Here is a 16964-nt window from a genome sequence, read left to right as displayed (position 1 = left end):
AAGCTGAGTTCATGATGGCAGACATGGAAAGAACAAGGCAAAATGCAATGTTTAATAATATTTGAAATAGCATGAGGAGTAGGGGAGCCACTAAATAAGTTAGAGCAAAGTAATCTGGAATAAAGGGTACAGCAAGCATATAATTCAGACACCCAAACACCACACTCCTCCATCCCCCCCCCCCCCCCCACCTTTACCCCATAACTATGAGTTTGCTCCCTCTTCAGCCAATCAAGTTACAGATAATATGCAAGGTGGGGGGGGGGGGGGGGGTGATCTCCACACTTGTCCTAAGAGCTCTGTTTGTTTGTTTTTTTTTCATGCAAGATGTCTGTCTTGAGAGATCAGGGTTTTTTTTAGCCCCATTTTGTTATTGCTTAGAATCTTCAAAATTATAGGGTTTTGACAAAAAAGGCTAACCTTATTAGGTAAGTCTGTATGCCAAACCTTACACATTGTTGGGCAACTAGATGTCTAGCTCAAAGACTCACTTTTTAACAGGAATTACACACAGATTAATAAAAAAAACAGTATCGGGAAACTCAAAGAAATGAACAGTCAATCATCTTCCTCTAAATCATTTGTATTTTTTAAATATCAATTATCTACAAAGCTATAAAAATTTAATGCAATAATCAAATAAATAGCTGCTTGCAATTTTATACTGTCTTCAAATAGTAAATTAGGGTGAAAGACTATTTACACCAAACATTATTCTTACAATCATGACCAAAAAAGAATATTTACATACCTAAATAAATATATGATCACAAATAAGTTGCACTGCTTTTGTATCAAAATCCACACACTGGGAAAACTGTTGCAGTGCCATGACTATTAAAAATTACATTCATTTGATAAATAGCAAAATGTACTGGAACATTAAAAGCCCTAGGTAAACTGTATTCCTTTGAGGAAATTTACATGTAACCAAATCTTTGGTACCTAATTATCAGCAAGCTTACGAAACCTTGAAAAAGTACATTAAATGTAACTCGACTTATAGTACAAAAAATAAATATAATTGCAGTCTGGGTAAATACCCAAGCACTAAGCAACTCAATTTTTCCACATTGATTTAAATAATCATTGATGCTTGAGGTTGATCCAAGCAATGACTTTGGTCCCAAAATGTACTATTGTGAGACCACATCCTGGAGAGCTGCAAAGTCTTGCTCCACAGAAGAAATGTTTCCCATAAAAATCCTTCCATTGTTTTAGAAGTCTCTTGCTTAGTTTTTTTCACAGATGGCTTAAGCAGGTTTTTGTTTACTTGTATCTGAAAACACTGATGCTTGTATAAGCTACTCATGTGAAACAAAAGAAAGGGTATTAAATCCAGATCCATCCGACAGTTTTGAACAAATAAGGAAAAAGGCGAGTCTGAGAATAGAAATCATTGCAGAACCAAGTTCTCAGAACTTTATTCATTGTGTACCATATGCTAATTATCTTAGGTATAAATACTGCTGGTATAACATCCTTGTGACATGACATGACTATGACTCTGGAATAGAGTTGAAATATTGTATCTTCTTCATTAAATCTTACATAAACCAAAACTTGGTTCTGCGATGATTTCTATTCTCGGACTCGCCTTTTTCCTTATTTAAAAGAAAGGGTGCCCGTATAAATTTTCAGGCCCAAAAATTACTCTAAAGGGAAGAGGGTTTAATAAGCAAAGAAAAAGATTGAGTCAGTCAGGAGCATGGGATATTACCACATGCTTCATGAATAATATTATTACAATCTTAATTCACAAACCACCATATCTGATACGTTTGAGGGATATTCTTAGACAAACATAAACAAAATCTAGCAACAGAATATTACTGGTATTTACATCTCATCTTTGTAATTAAATATTAAAACATCTTAGCACACATCAAATTTATACCCTTCAGTAAATATATATACATGTACAGATCCTAGACACTGAAATGCATTCTAGTAATAAAAAAATTTCCTAGCTGAAGCAGGTATCACCAGAAACGTTGGGTGGAAGGAGTAATGATTTCCTAAATACAAGATGATTCTTGAAAAGAATTGAACTCTTATTATTACCAGTTCAATACAAATTTTTTTATTGTAACGCAAATTAATCGTATAACCACTTTTTTACGATTGCATATGTGGCAAACATGAAATCTGAAGAAGTTCTTGTTCTAGCTTTGACAAGACATTGTTCCATGTTCTCTCTCTTCATCCAGGCACCTGTTTGTGAAATCTAACATACTGTTGGGAGTAACATTTTCACAATTCAATTCAACTCCCACACACATGAAACACACCAGTTATCAACCAAGAGGTCCTGACAACAGCAAACTAACAGTGATTTTCAAAAAAAGCACAACATTTTTAAGAACAATAATTGTATATTTGTGTTGTGCTCTTTTATCAAAGAAGCCTTGCAACTTCACCTTCAGTTTTAGTTGCCATCTTTTTCAACTACCGACATTCTGTTTGGTTGAATTCAATCGCCAAGAAAAACCCTTGTGGTGTTGGCAATGTTGAAGCAGCTAAAACCACAACTCATCAGGATCAGTAGACTTAGTTCCAAATAAACTTTGTTCCCAGTCTGACAGTTGATGTAAAAAGCCACGATTAGGCCGAATGCAGGTCCTCCTATCTCTGACGTAGTTGTGAGCCACTTTAAGGGTCCACTGTCTTGATTTCATTAAGTGAGCAATTACAATTGTGGAGCTGCGGCTAACGCCAAGATTGCAATGTACCAGGATCCGTCCACCTGCAGACAGTGCATCGCTTATAAACTGATAACCCTTTGAGAAATAAATTTTCAAATCACTAGAAGGATTATCATCCAGCTTGATATTAAGATACTGAATGCGATCAGTGAACGGCGAGGCATGCTCACTTCCAATGTTGATGACATGTGTGAGCTTTAAATCTGATACTATTTTGCTATTGGTTGCTTGCTCGCCTCGACCCAAATAGAGCTGGTTCTCCAAAATCACAGAAGGGTATACTGTGATTTCTTTATGGTCACGGCGTATTGTCAGATCCTTGGTTGTGCACATAAAAGGCAGAGCTTGTTGAAAGCTCTCAAATCCAGAAATCAGAAAAAGGGGTTCCACTAATTCATAATTCATCAGCTCCCTCATAAGTTTAATCTCGGGTAGATCTTCATTTCTAGTGTCCGAGACTGCGTTGCCGTATACAACGACGTGTGTGTACTCACTAAGCCGATTAGCGATCACCTCTTCGCCACCTGTGCTGTAACCGTAACCATACATTGCGGAAGTTAAATCATTGTGCAGAGAAGCCGAGCAGCGTGCTAGAATAATATGACCGCGATCGTAATCCGCTCGAGGTCTAGCATCTACAACAAGCATATAAGAAGGATCGAAGATACTTGAATGTATCGCTCCGTCCCAGAAATAATTGTACAGTTCGTTGATTGTGATCAAATTTGACGCATCAATGCTCCCGCTAACCTGCCCAGGAAGCAATCCAGGCGAATGCGGGACAACCATGGAATTCGAACCTCGAACATCTCGATTTTCAGGCCCGACAACATGAGCAGCTGCACCATTCATCGACACGCGCTTTCCCTCGTTATTACTCGTCTGAATACTCAGTGAAGGACTATCTGGGCTTGCTAGATTGTTGTTCTTGCCTGGGACGGAACGCACCTCAACGTGTTGGCCATTTTGTTGTTTTCCCTGAGGGCTTAACTCCCGCGGAGTTTTCGAGCGCGGTGTTTGTGTGTTGGTGGTTTGAGAATTTAGAGCATCTCGAGAGTTCTTTCTCATATGCGATATCCAGAAATCCCTGCTGTCTTTTCTTTCCAAACCGCCTGCTTCTTTGTCCGTCCCTTCAGCAGTTTTTTCGCGCCTTCCAGCTTTAATTCCCTTGTCACTTTGATTCGCAACTACTGTCGCTCGCACAGATCCATTTGCTTTATCTTTTTTCTCGGATTTCTGCCTCGGACTCCGCGAAAGAGACCCTCCCATTCCAATCTACGTGACTGCTTGGATCTTTTTTCTTCAGTAACGTTTGGAAAAAGTATTCAACTTGCGCAAGAACGGAACAAATCCATGTTTACTCTGACAAGTGCTTTGACATAAGCTTTGACAACTTTTTCTTCAGACGTGAAGAACTGGTAACTAAAATGACTAAAGTTAGTCCCTGTAGGGAGGGGTGGAGCCAGCAAAAACGCCACAATACCGGTACCCAGGGGGTCAGAGGCTTTTTTTTCCGAATTCGGAGGAATTCTCTTACTGACAAAAAAAAAAAGAAAACCCAGTGGCTATTCGTACGGCACCCGCACGGCGACTTGTATTTGCTATTCGTACGGGAGTCCGAAGATTTCATAGGATTTCTCTGTAATTCCTGATTCTCCCTTATCCAAATTATTATATTTACCTTTAGAAGGAATAAGCGAATCCAGGGAGTGCCCTTTCTTTGAGCCAGATAAGTTTGCGTACTGTCTGCTTACTAAGCGAACGACGCAATACTTGTCCAGCCGTACTTTCGTGGAACAGTTTCCAGGTTGCGTCAAGATTCATTCGTCACCTTATTGGGAAGGAGAAAAAAGTTCGAAGCATCCATCCTTGAACAAACTAAACGCGAGCAGTCTGACTTTCTGCGAAAGGAAGAATCTAACGCTGAGAAATTCAGACAACTGATCCTGACCGGTGGTAAAAACACCACAGGTCACAGGTTTTGTAAATCGATTCGTACGCTACATCTTTGGAGTCAAATGGCCGAATTTAATCAGAAATGAAGATCTGTGGACAGCAACAGATCAAGAGAAAATGCTTAATCACATCAGAAGGAAGAAATGGAAGTATTCTGGCCATGTAACAACGTAACCAGGCAACAATCATATGCATGGACAAAAGTGTTGAGACAATTTTATACAAAAACTAACGCCTTCGAACTAACAAGAGAGAGGAGAATTTACACCTAGGGAAAAAAGGTTGGTAATGATTGAAGCTCTCCTCTGGAACGCGCAAGGAAAAAAGGAAGAGTGGAAAGAAGGAAGAACCTCTGGAGGTAGCCCTCGCCTCAAGCTTCGCGCTCACTTCTTACTCTATTCTAAAAACACATTAAAAAATAATAACGCCTATTCTGCAGGCTATATAGAGGAGGTCGGCCGAACAAGAACTTTGACAGCTACAATAGGTGAGCATTCGAGTAACATGAAACGCAGAGCTATAGATGCCCAACGATTCGCTTAGGACCCATGGGTAAAGAAAGAGACAATTCTGCTTTCAACATTTACTTTAAACAATTATTTCACTATTGATTATAATTCAGAATAATAACGAATGATTATGGTATTACATACAAAATATGAATTTTATATATTTAGTATTATAATTTAGTATGTTAATTAATTATTTTGGCAAAGAGTCCAAAAACGTCTGATATCGTATTTGCTCCTGGAGCAAGTTTTCGCCTTGAAGTTTACATAACTTACTAGTCTGCTTTCTTACTTCGGGGATCGGTACGGTTCATACCCATATTAATTTATTCAAATATTAATTTATCCAATACATCAAACATCTGATGGCGACACAAGGGCCATATGAACACTGACACTCAGGGGAAAAACGGCTGAACGGTCGAGTTGCAAGACAGCCTTTTCTTCGTCCGGATCCAGCGTCAAATCTAACAGTCCAGAGCACTTGTAATAACTCGTACAACCCTTAGAATCGAATGAGGCCGCGGCCACTCGCACTACAAGATTTCTCTGTTGATGAAGACACACTACTCCGCCAACCGGGTGCGTGTTGGTATTACGTCGCAGCAAGAATTGCCTCGCTCTGGGGCTGTACGTCATGATGATGTCAACACCATAGGAGAATCCTGTCCAACGCCAGCAATACTGTCAATACAAAAGGAAACACAACCATAAATGTACTAAGACTGTACAGTTCTATCAAGGCAGCAGAGTTTCTATGCTTAGGTATACCGTTTGTCAGGTATCTTCACGTTACCGGCTTATAGAAAATCCTCGATAAAGCATCCACCTTCGATTTAACACCCTCTGAGAAAAAAGCCCTCCTCCCCCCCTCTCGCCCAACGGCTGGTGTTAAGAAAACGAAGAACTGAAATGGTGCACGAAGTAAGAGAAGAATTAATTTATTCCACTTTAATGCAACGCATGATACATCGCCCAAATTCAAACCCATTCATCGAAGATAGAGTTGCTCCAATGTTTTGTCCACTGCTTTGCTCTTCGTTTGCAATTAAAACCTATGATTATGTTGAGATTTCCGTTTTTATCACAAAATGAAGCGCAGAGCAGCGGATAAAACATTGGAGAACGTTTCCTGAAAGAATTCAAGGCCACATGCAAAGATTACGGTGAATCTGAGCTAAACCAACATGAAATGCATTTAGGTCGGTTATCCTCTCAATCCTTCAATTCTTTGTGGAATTGGATTGGCCAGTTTTCAAAACCCTAACGCTCTTTCAAGCTTATAATTGTAAAATAGCAACCCGCTTGCAACTGCAACGGAGGAACCGGAAGTCTTCTTTGAAGCAAAATCTTTATTCCTTAGCACAGCTCTGACTTACAACTGACACCTAATGTTATTTGCGAACCTCTCTATATACCATAATTGTAGACATGTTTGGGTTTGCTGACCAAGGGAGCTCTAGTTTCACACTCATCTGCTTAACTCAATGTGCGAAAACATACCTACATGCTTGACAATAACAAGTGGAGGACCACCAATGTAATTTCCATAACAAAAGTACAAAGTTAGACAATAAACCCAAACAAGAATCACAGGGCCAATCAAATCCAAGGTCAGCTTAAATCCTCAAGCATGCCTACTTAAAAATGCCACACCAAAACTCGACAAACCCTTTCAGAAGACAGTACTCCTCAAAAACTAAGGAAATGCCTCTACGGGCTCAAACTTGAATAAAACTTGAATGACCTTAAACAAAGAACAAACCCTAATCGAGAAATTCATTTAAACGTAAACCCATTAATTGAAACTACTAAAAAGCGTTCTAATAAAAATGATTCCTTTTGACTTTCTAACATACTCCCCTTGTTAAATTCGGCATCGTCCCCGATGCTGTATGACTCAAAAACTAAAATAGGCCAACGAGATTAACATAACACGTTAAAAACCATTATATAGATCGCTTTACAGTTATTTACGCCCCTAAACAAAATGATGTGGCGACAAAGTCACTGTTTCTAATGATGAAGATACAACCGGCGAATGTATATGTTCAACGAGACATCTGTTCCGCCTCTTCGCGAGCAGAAGACGTGAAAGTCACCACGTAATCATACGCGCTCTCGGGCGGGAACTGAGCCCCACACAGACATTCAAACATTCTCTTGAGCTCCTTGGCTCTACTTCTAAAACATGACAAACACAACAAATGATTGCACCGAAACACTGTCCAATCATATACCACTGAGCTCTTCTCCTCAAAACAGAAAACACATATCCACTTTGCAATGTGGTGAACGCGATCCATACTTCCTGAAACGTTGACGAAATACCAACAATAAAAACAATAATAAAAGTAAAATAAACTCCAACAATGAACTTTAGTCCAACCCACTAAAACGGCGGTCCACCGAATACCGAAAAGCAGCCACACTGGCAGCTGACACCAAATCTTCAAACAAAAATGTCTTCGTACTGGATTGACGCAAAAGACATGAGGTTCCGCGCTAGACTAACGTAACCGGATGACTTCAAGGAAAACAACACCTCACAAAACTGATTTTCTCTAAACGAGTAACAATAATCCGGCGAGAAAGTAGCACGAAAAATGTCATGAAGAAATCGTTCGCTCGCCATAAAATCATGACAAACTTGAATAAATTCAAGAACATTATCGACCTGCCAAAGCAAATTTCGACCAATGGCTAGGTGCATAAAAGTAAAAGAACATTGTTCCACTCACAGAGTATCCAACAAGGTAAACTTCTCCACCAAATATGTAAAATAGCAACCCGCTTGCAAATGCAACGGAGGAACCAGAAGTCTTCTTTGATTCAAATCTTTATTCCTTCAGTAGCACAGCTCTGACTTACAACTGACACCTAATGTTATTTGCGAACCTCTCTATATACCATAATTGTAGACATGTTTGGGTTTGCTGACCAAGGGAGCTCTAGTTTCACACTCAACTGCTTAACTCAATGTGCGAAAACATACCTACATGCTTGACAATAACAAGTGGAGGACCACCAATGTAATTTCCATAACAAAAGTACAAAGTTAGACAATAAACCCAAACAGGAATCACAGGGCCAATCAAATCCAACATCAGCTTAAATCCTCAAGCATGCCTACTTAAAAATACCACACCTAAACTCGACAAACCCTTTCAGAAGACAGTTCTACTCAAAAGCTATGATGCCTTTTCTCAGTTCCAGCAGGTCTCTAAAACCCATGACCTATTCCCACACTGTAGTTCTCTTCGAAGATCGTAGTTACTTTTATTATTTACAGACCCAAAGTGCAAAACTCTATACCACATTGAACAATAAAACAGCTACTAGACCAGTACCCAGTGACAGAAGAAACACATTGCAGAGCTTATTTAGGAAAGTAACCTAACCCTGTCCACAATTCACCTCACATCTGCACTACTTTTAAAAATGGCAGGGAAGAATTGTTTTGAGTGCTTCTCTACACTTCGGGAATTCGTTTAATTTTCTTAGCTTTTTCAAAGATCGTAGTCCGAGAGTCAAGTCAATTTTCTTAGCTTCTTCAAAGATAGTAGATGCGAGCCCGGGGAATGCGAGAGTCAAGAATTCAGTTAAGGTGATCTTCGATTCCCGCAAAAGATGTTCTGTTACTTTTAGAGAAAACTAATTAATGCCGGCAGTCTACAGGGGCACCCAACGACAATTTTCTCTTAGATCCTTTGAAACGTTATTTTAGGCGATCTGGAGTGGCTTTAAAGCTCTATAGGTTCATTTAAGGCAGCGCTATAATATTTTTTATCTGTTCGGTCATTCTAGGGGAACTTGAGTCTTTTCGAAATTAGTAGGGCATCTTTGTCCTTTTCCCGAAAACCTTAGGTCTTATTTCCTTTCCGAAAATCTTAGCTGACCTTTTTTTGGTACCCGAAACAACATTTTTATTAATCCGAAAACACTAGGCCTTAAATTTCCCATATCACGAAAGTTCGTGGCGAAAATTCCCTTTAGAAAATTGTAGGGGATTAAGGGCCTTCCGAACAGATACTTTACCGAAACGATCCGTTGGGTGCCCCTGAGTCTAGCGCTCGGCCAGATATGACACTAACTCACCGATGAGCTCCTTTCCAATATCCTACCACACCGGAGAGCTCCATGTCCAAATTTCTCGACTGAAGGTCCTAGATCGCGACTCTGGGACATCAGTAGCATACATGCCCACTGGGACTTGTACAATGGATAAAGCCAACCTGGAAAAAAAGTAGGTTGGATACGGCCAGGACTTAGACCTTGATGTACTTCAATATTGTGCTTGAAAAGCTCAGTGCATAACCGACCTATGTTGAACTTCAGATCGCGTTTTGCTGTTTTAGCTCAGATTCAACAGAGTTTTTGCATGTGGCCTTGAATTCGTTCAGGAAACGCTGCAATGTTTTATCCACTGCTTTGCACTTCGCTTTTTGATAAAAACGGAAATCTTGTCCATCATCATAGGTTTTTATTGCACACGAAGCACAAAGCATGGGATAAAACATTGGAGCTGATGTACAGTATTTTTCCAAATCTCAAGCATCTCATGCTAGCAATCATACACGAGGTTTATCGAGCGCTAATGCAGCTGACTATAAAACAACTATATGCCTCACACAACAGAACTGCTTGCCTTGAGGAATAATTCTGTCCGTGTCCAAGAGCTGTACAGAACGCAAGTCATTTATTACGTGGTGAAGCCTGATAGCTCTAAAGGCAGGAACAAACGCCTTGCCGTCTTCAGTCTCTAAAAAGCTCAAATCGCTTTCTCGTGATGAAAAATACGCATTGGTTTGTGTGCGTACATCCTTCCAGCTTCCCGTGCAGTCAGGGTAAAGATGAACGTAGGTCCAGACTTTCAGTAAATTATAAACGTCAACTTCAATCTGCATAACGAATAATCCTAGAGAATTCACTACTTCACTCATCAGCTCTGTGCTACAAAAGAAGACAGAAAAAAACTTATTCACTTTAAAAATGTTAATTTATCCGCACACTGTATAGTAATGGACATGAAGCTCCTTGTAAGAGTAAGAGAATGTATTAACATACTGCCCGTATCTTGGAATGAAACAGCAATGAAAATTACTTGCTTCGGCTGCTGTAAATCTGAAGCAACAGAAGCAGACGAGACAAGCCTCTAAATAGTCGTTCAGCATCGAAAAGTTGATGAACAAATAGAACAAGTGGAAATAACTACTCAGCAGCTTTCATTTGATCCACAGACTAAGAAGTCAAAATGACTTGTCTTGTAAGTCATAATAGACAGTGTCACAGGAAGATTACCACTACATAACTTAATTTGAATGACCTCACTTCAGGATTTTAAAAACTGAGAATTGCCTTAATGTATAACATAATCGACATGACAGCAATAAAGTATTGCTTAGTAGCTTTCACATGAATGGCTATATTTTAGGGTTTCATCCAAGGACTCGAAAGGGAGAGCCATCTTGTATAGCGCAATAAACGATACCACAGGATTCAAATACTGATCAGTAACTTTCATTTGAATCGTCAAGATACTTCCAAAAGATTGTTGCGCGGAAAGTGGAAGATGTTCTACTATGTGGGTACCATTTCTACCTCTCTTGGACCCCAAGTTCTTCCCTAAAAACAAGCTATTAATCGTGCCTAGGATTCTACCAATCCCAAGCTACACCCACCTGATGTCTTTCAGAAGAGAAACTGATGTCTCAGAAGTAAGTCTTCTTTCAAGCCACTCCACACACTTGTTTTGAACCTGCACCTCACAGTACTGTGTGGCTGCTACGTGATACGCACACACTGTTGCTCGATTTATTGTTTCCATCATAACCTCAGCACACTGCTGAGACAAACCTTCCTGCAAATAATACAACAGAGGTGACAAGCAGGACTGGTGTAAATGCACGATTAATGTTCGGCCTCAATTCTCAACGTGCGGTTCCAGAAAAAATCCATACCAACCCCATGGAAGGTCATCAGAAATTCCTGGGGAGAGGGGAGTCTAAAAAATTCAAAAGTTTAGAAGCAAAGTATAAACCTAAACTGGAATTTCCTGGAGGGAGGGGGGTGCAAAACAAAAAAACCTCCCATGGGGGAGTATGGATATTTTCGAGAACTGCACAATAAGCAAGGTCTGCAAGTTGAAACAAAATTATTGTTTCATTTAGCAGATTGGATGTTATGTAAGAAACAGTTCCACATGACATTGTTTTTTAGCAAATAGAGCTACGAAAAAAATTGTGTAGGACATGATCCATCTTAAACTTAGAGACCCAGGGCAGATAGTCTAGCACGACAAAGACTTCACTGGGAAAAGCAGTAGAGAAAGTTTAGATAACAAGGAAGGGAAAAAGCCCATGGGTCTTCCCCTTCACCAAACTTCTTCATGCCAAATGGCAAACAACACCTCAACATGTCTAAGGTTTTGGTATAGTAATTGCTGACTTTTTATGGGGCTGGGTGATTAACCTATTGCCCCACCCCCGACTAGGAGCACTACTTAAGGGCAGTTCTTTGTCAAGCCTCTACCCCTTGACCACGGTTAGACCTACCAGGGACCAAGGTCCCAACCAGCATAGCTCTTAGGGTCAGGGAGACACACAAGGCTCGTCACCATGACAAGGCGAGAGCCAAAGGTGAAGCCTGCAGGAACCAACTAGTTTCAGATCAGTTCTAGAACCCAAACCCATACAAAGTCTCTAATTTTTCTGATTTTTGAACGCCTTCTAAATGGTTGCAATCTAATGAATATGATAGAACCTCAAACATGGTAAACTGACTAATTTTAATGTGAGCTTAATTCTTGTGATGGACTCTAATTTCTGTTTAAATGAAAATTTAAAAGTTGGTCCCCAGTCTCATTTGAACTCTGGAATGCGCAATCTTAATTTGTCTTAGCCTGCAGAACAGGCATAATTTTTTTGGGCATTTTTCAGGCAGGCAGAGGCAAGCACAATGCCCCTCCTGTCAAGCTTGCCTCCACTTGCCCCCCCCCCCCCCCAAAAAAAAAAAAAGAAAAAATTGCAAAAAACTAGCGCCTGTTCTGCCGGCTATCTTTGTCTTCTCCTGACTACCTGCTCCTGAGTGTGTATCTGAGGATGGACATAATCACTTACCAACTGAAGCAAATTTGCAGCCGCTAGAAGAGGTACAACCTTAATTGGAGTCACTGTGACCTCATCACAGTACAGGGAACCAAACGCTGTATTCAGTGCTACAAAGAGAGATTTAGAAACATGCCATCATGCTTGCCATCTTTTACAGATACACCAGAATGACACAGAATTCCTGGGTCACTTGACAGGAAATTCAGACCTGTTTAATTTCTAATAGCTTTATTGCATCAGCAGTTCATTTTGGTCCCTTTCCATCTAATTCCAGTAAAAAAAAAAAAAAAAAAACACTTTATTTAAGTGTCTATGTCTTTAGTGCAGAGCACTAATTGGGGACACTTTCCAAATCAAATTAGAATTTAGAAGTGTTGGTTTTTGAGGACGGGGGAAAACCGGAGTACCCGGAGAAAAACCTCTCGGAGCAAAGACGAGAACCAACAACAAACTCAACCCACATATGACGCCAAGTCCGGGAATCGAACCCAGGCCACATTAGTGGGAGGTGAGCGCTCTCACCACTGCGCCATTCCTGCTCCCCACAGGTCATTCTTGTTCATTCTGGTACATTACTGACCATACATTTTTGAACAAGCTTGTAAGCTCTTGGGCGCTACATCACTGAATGAAGGATGATGATGATGATGACGCTGATGATGATAATGATTTCTGTGTTTAGAATGGCCTGTATTAATGACTTTCTGGCCCTATCATCAATAATGTTGAGCATGTATGTTACATGCAAATCTTTAACGCCAATAATATTCCAAAACCCTTGATATTTCCTTACCTTCAACATCAATATTATAATCTGGAATCTCCAAAGTAATATGTTCTTCGTTGGACTCCTTCCAAGATCCACTAAACATACTTTGGAAATATGCAGACTGACAATAGAAAAACAAACTGACATGTTGGAAGGAGAATTCTTGTCTTAAACATAAATGAATTAATGAGCAAGAAAGAGAGATCTGGTTCCACTTTTCCTCACTCGCAGCTACATGTAGTAGTTGAATTGTGGAGGAACCAGAGAGGTGAGATCAGACATCAGCATATAGAAGGCGTCTCTGGCTGCCGCCTCAGTCCACATACATTGTATGATCTCACCCAACCCACCAAGACCAATGACGGCATAAGTCAGATAGACTCTGACACTGGGAACTCTGCACCCTACACTCATCTCTTATTTAGTAAATAAACCCCTTCAGGCGGCTGGTATGTCAGCTGATAATGTCCGCTGCTGAGAGATTGTTCTAAAAATAAATATTTTGCCGAGAAGCGAAGCTTTGAGGGCAAATGTGAAATTTTAAGGACAATCTCTTAGCCAAGGACATTATCGGCTGACATACCAGCAAGCCAGAAAGGGTTTTTTTAATATCTTATAACGCTTACCCTCCCATTTATTTTCATATTGTGCAAGTCAGTGTTGATCTGATGGCGGATGCGCACAATGGACGTAAAAAAGTACATTTGTTTGGTTACAGTAGCTTTATTTTGACAAACTGTCATGTGAAATAAACTATAGCAGCTTAAAATAAAATAATTTGCTAAATACTAGCGTGTTTATAATTGTTAAGAGAATGCATTAATCGAATGCATGCTTGGTTCGACTAATTTGTCCAAGGCAAGACATTTATGAGGAGACAGACAGGAGACCTACCTGGCACATATATATTCTGTGAAGCTTCCAATCTTTTCCTGTAATGTAGAAACAAAGAGAAGATAGGTTACCTCAAAAATGAATGAACCACTGATTGAATGGATGTCAATTATCTTACCAGTCATTTTTGTGATTTTCTTAATAATTCAACAATATTAACTTACAATAACAATAAAAATACTTTGTCTTGTAAAAATATTACTTAACTAACAAGAGGTCTTTTTATTTATGAGAGGATTAGTATGGATAAAAAAAATAATCATTTCCATTGAAATGCTGCAATAATTATTGCATGATAAAATATTATGTCAACCAGTTGGGACAGGTTTATTTTCTCAAGTCACAGTCCTGTGTTGGAAGCAAGGTTGAATTGAAAAGGAATTAGTATCACAAAAATTTGATATCATTTCAAAACCCGAAAATGTTTGTCTGACAACAGAAACAAAAAAATAATTGTGTAGTTTTGTAAAAAATTATCGGCCCAGTGCAATAAAACTGTCGATTAGTGCCTTTGGCCACTCTGAGACAGAGTAGGTCGGAATGGATTGAAACTCGAAAAATGTTTATTTAATATTTTTTAAGTTTTTGTATTTTTGTTTCCAAAATGCCCTAGAACAGAGTACGAGTTGTTCCTTTCAAGAATTGAGTTGATTTCTCTCCTCTTGTTGTTCTAGAATTATTTTGTAGCAAAGCGAAGGTCTTATTTCACCATTTTTAACAAAAGAGGTCAAAAACCCCATGACACTTCCCCTTTGAGATTGGTCAAAACTCGCTATTTGTGAAACCATGTTAACACAAAGTCGACTCACATACCAATGCAGTGTCATACTGTAAAGATAACTACTGAAAACACTAACCAAGAGCATGTATTGTAACGTCACTTCCTTCACCATCCAGAAAGAGCGTCTGGTAAATGTAGTCACAAGTGCCCTTCAACCTTTTCCTAAAAAATTTACAACATGCAAAAGTAAAAGCATGTTTAAGCTCACAGCATCAAACTCACAAAGCAGTGCAGAAAAGAAAAGGTACGAATAGGTTAAGTCTTTAAGAGCATAGTAGCCTGGGGGGCGGGGGGGGGACTACTCCTTGAAATTTTTGGTAAGGGTCTGTACGTAGCACCCCACGCACCGAGTGCCCTATGTTCAAAATTTCTCGTTTAAATGCCCATCAACTGACTGCAATCAAAGAATTCGTGATGGGATATTTTCGTCAATTTGCCGACTGGTTACGCAAAGTCGCTTTAATATTTTTATATATCAAGCTTTGCCTTCGGTCTTGTCGACCTTGCCGGTGTGGAGGAAAATGAAATATTACCTGATATGCTGGTAAACTTTAAAGATTTTGCAGTTGAAACTCGCTCTGTTGTTGCAATTTCAGTTCGGGGCATGTGCGACATTTTCCGCAAGGACCACAAGTTGATCCGCTCTTTGTCGTTTAACTTTCCGTTAATAGTCTTAAAAGGACTGATAAATACTGCAGATCTCCCCTTGATACCTTCCACATTCTTCTTTGCTTTCTCGAATCGAGGTAGTCTCTCGTTAGTCGTAGCACTTCGTACAAACAAAGAAATTTGCTCCAAAGTTTCCGTACCCGTAAGAGGTGATATCTTCACCAACTGTCAACTCGATCAGGCGGGGAAGATCGATTACACTTTCCCGAAGATTTTGACTCTCCCAGCAGATAATGGTGTCAAAATTAAATGTCGCACAAGAAGCGCTTTTATTCACATTCGATATTTGTTTTGGTGTTTCAGCCATGACCAGCCATTCCAGAAGTGAAAATATATATTCCCACTTAACTCCCGCATCTCTCAAGACTGTACCAGAGACTGCACAAAGCTCATGGGAAACGGAAGCGGCTGTTGTAACCAGGAATTTGATTTGATATCATAAGACAATGCCTCAATGGTGACTGGCTAGGGTCCTCGGGGAGTAAAACAAATTTATGGGGAAGGAATGTGGTGCTTGGGTAAGCAGCCGTTTGTGGGGAGGAGGTAATACGAGTCCCCTAACAACGACTGCGTGGGTCAGGCTAGTCTGTACGTACATGTAGCTCAGTTCTCAAAACCCAAAGCCTATTTCAGACCAGAATATGTGAGTTTCCGGCACCTTTTTCAGGCCTGGTTTCCAAAACTTCATACCCATTTTCAGACCTGGTTTCTAGAGTTCATACCCTTTTCTATAAAATCCATACCAACTTTCAGACCAAAACAGTAAAATCTATACCCTATTTCAGACCAAATCAGCTCTTGAACCATTAACCCTTTGGTGCTGCACATACTTGCATAGCTTATATATAGGGGAGTCCCACCGGGCGTGGTAGCCCACTAATACAGAAGCTTATCTCAGAGTATTGCTTCTTCCTCTTGATCGGATCCTAGCCATCACAGATCAGGCCAAAATATAGAATACAGGGCCACTAAATCTCACTGTAATAGCATCTATTGTGTTTATGCCTCGTTCTTCAAAACATGCCAACACATGTAAACGAGTTGGACCAAAGTGAAAGTGGCCCTGTATTCTATAGTTGCTCGGCAGATTAACTCCCTCCCCCATTCCCAGCAATTTGTCAGGATTCCCCAGCAAGTTCGCCAGCTGGCAAACGTGAAACTAAAATGTCTTCCTTAAAGAACAAGTTGTTTCTATCTGCTGCATCTACGGAATGGGACCGCTCGATCGGGAGACCATTGGGTCATCACGCCTTCCACAAAAAGAAGCTCGAAAGAAATTCAGAGGTTTATAAACAATATCCGTTAATATCAAACCTCTTAACCACGTCCACCACAGCGTCCTCCTCAGTTCGACTGCCATCTTCACTATCCTCGCATTCAGAATATTTTCTTTTTCCACCTATTGAAGTACCTAAGGATGATATCGTGGAACCCATCGCCTAGAGTCTGTTGAATGATCAAATAGCTTTCATTTCCTTCATTTACAGCTCGAGAAACAAAGTGTAAACAGAAACCTACTGCAAACGGCCGCCATAACTGTTTACTAGTCCAGAATCCTTTGCGCACGTAGTA

General features: G+C 40.0%; 2 protein-coding genes across 2 annotated transcripts; both read right to left on the bottom strand.

The window, feature by feature from the left end:
- Positions 1-562: 562 nt before the first annotated feature.
- Positions 563-4124, bottom strand: LOC146470343 (serine/threonine/tyrosine-interacting-like protein 1). The gene has a single exon (XM_085122447.1). It carries the CDS (start codon positions 3972-3974, stop codon positions 2520-2522), a length of 1455 nt encoding a protein of 484 aa, XP_084978573.1. The 5' UTR covers positions 3975-4124; the 3' UTR covers positions 563-2519.
- A 1105-nt stretch (positions 4125-5229) lies between these two features.
- LOC146470342 (germ cell-less protein-like 1) lies at positions 5230-16961 on the bottom strand. Its single transcript, XM_085122453.1, has 9 exons — positions 16707-16961; positions 14800-14885; positions 13943-13980; positions 13073-13169; positions 12289-12386; positions 10852-11030; positions 9819-10123; positions 9269-9405; positions 5230-5854 (listed from the first exon to the last, which is right to left on the bottom strand). Exons 1-9 carry the CDS (start codon positions 16826-16828, stop codon positions 5525-5527), a joined length of 1392 nt encoding a protein of 463 aa, XP_084978579.1. The 5' UTR covers positions 16829-16961; the 3' UTR covers positions 5230-5524.
- Positions 16962-16964: the final 3 nt, after the last annotated feature.

This window comes from Pavona decussata, unplaced genomic scaffold (genome assembly GCF_977016875.1).
Source record: "Pavona decussata unplaced genomic scaffold, jaPavDecu1.1 SCAFFOLD_114, whole genome shotgun sequence".
NCBI lineage: Eukaryota > Metazoa > Cnidaria > Anthozoa > Scleractinia > Agariciidae > Pavona > Pavona decussata.
This window is presented reverse-complemented; position numbering and strand designations above follow the sequence as displayed.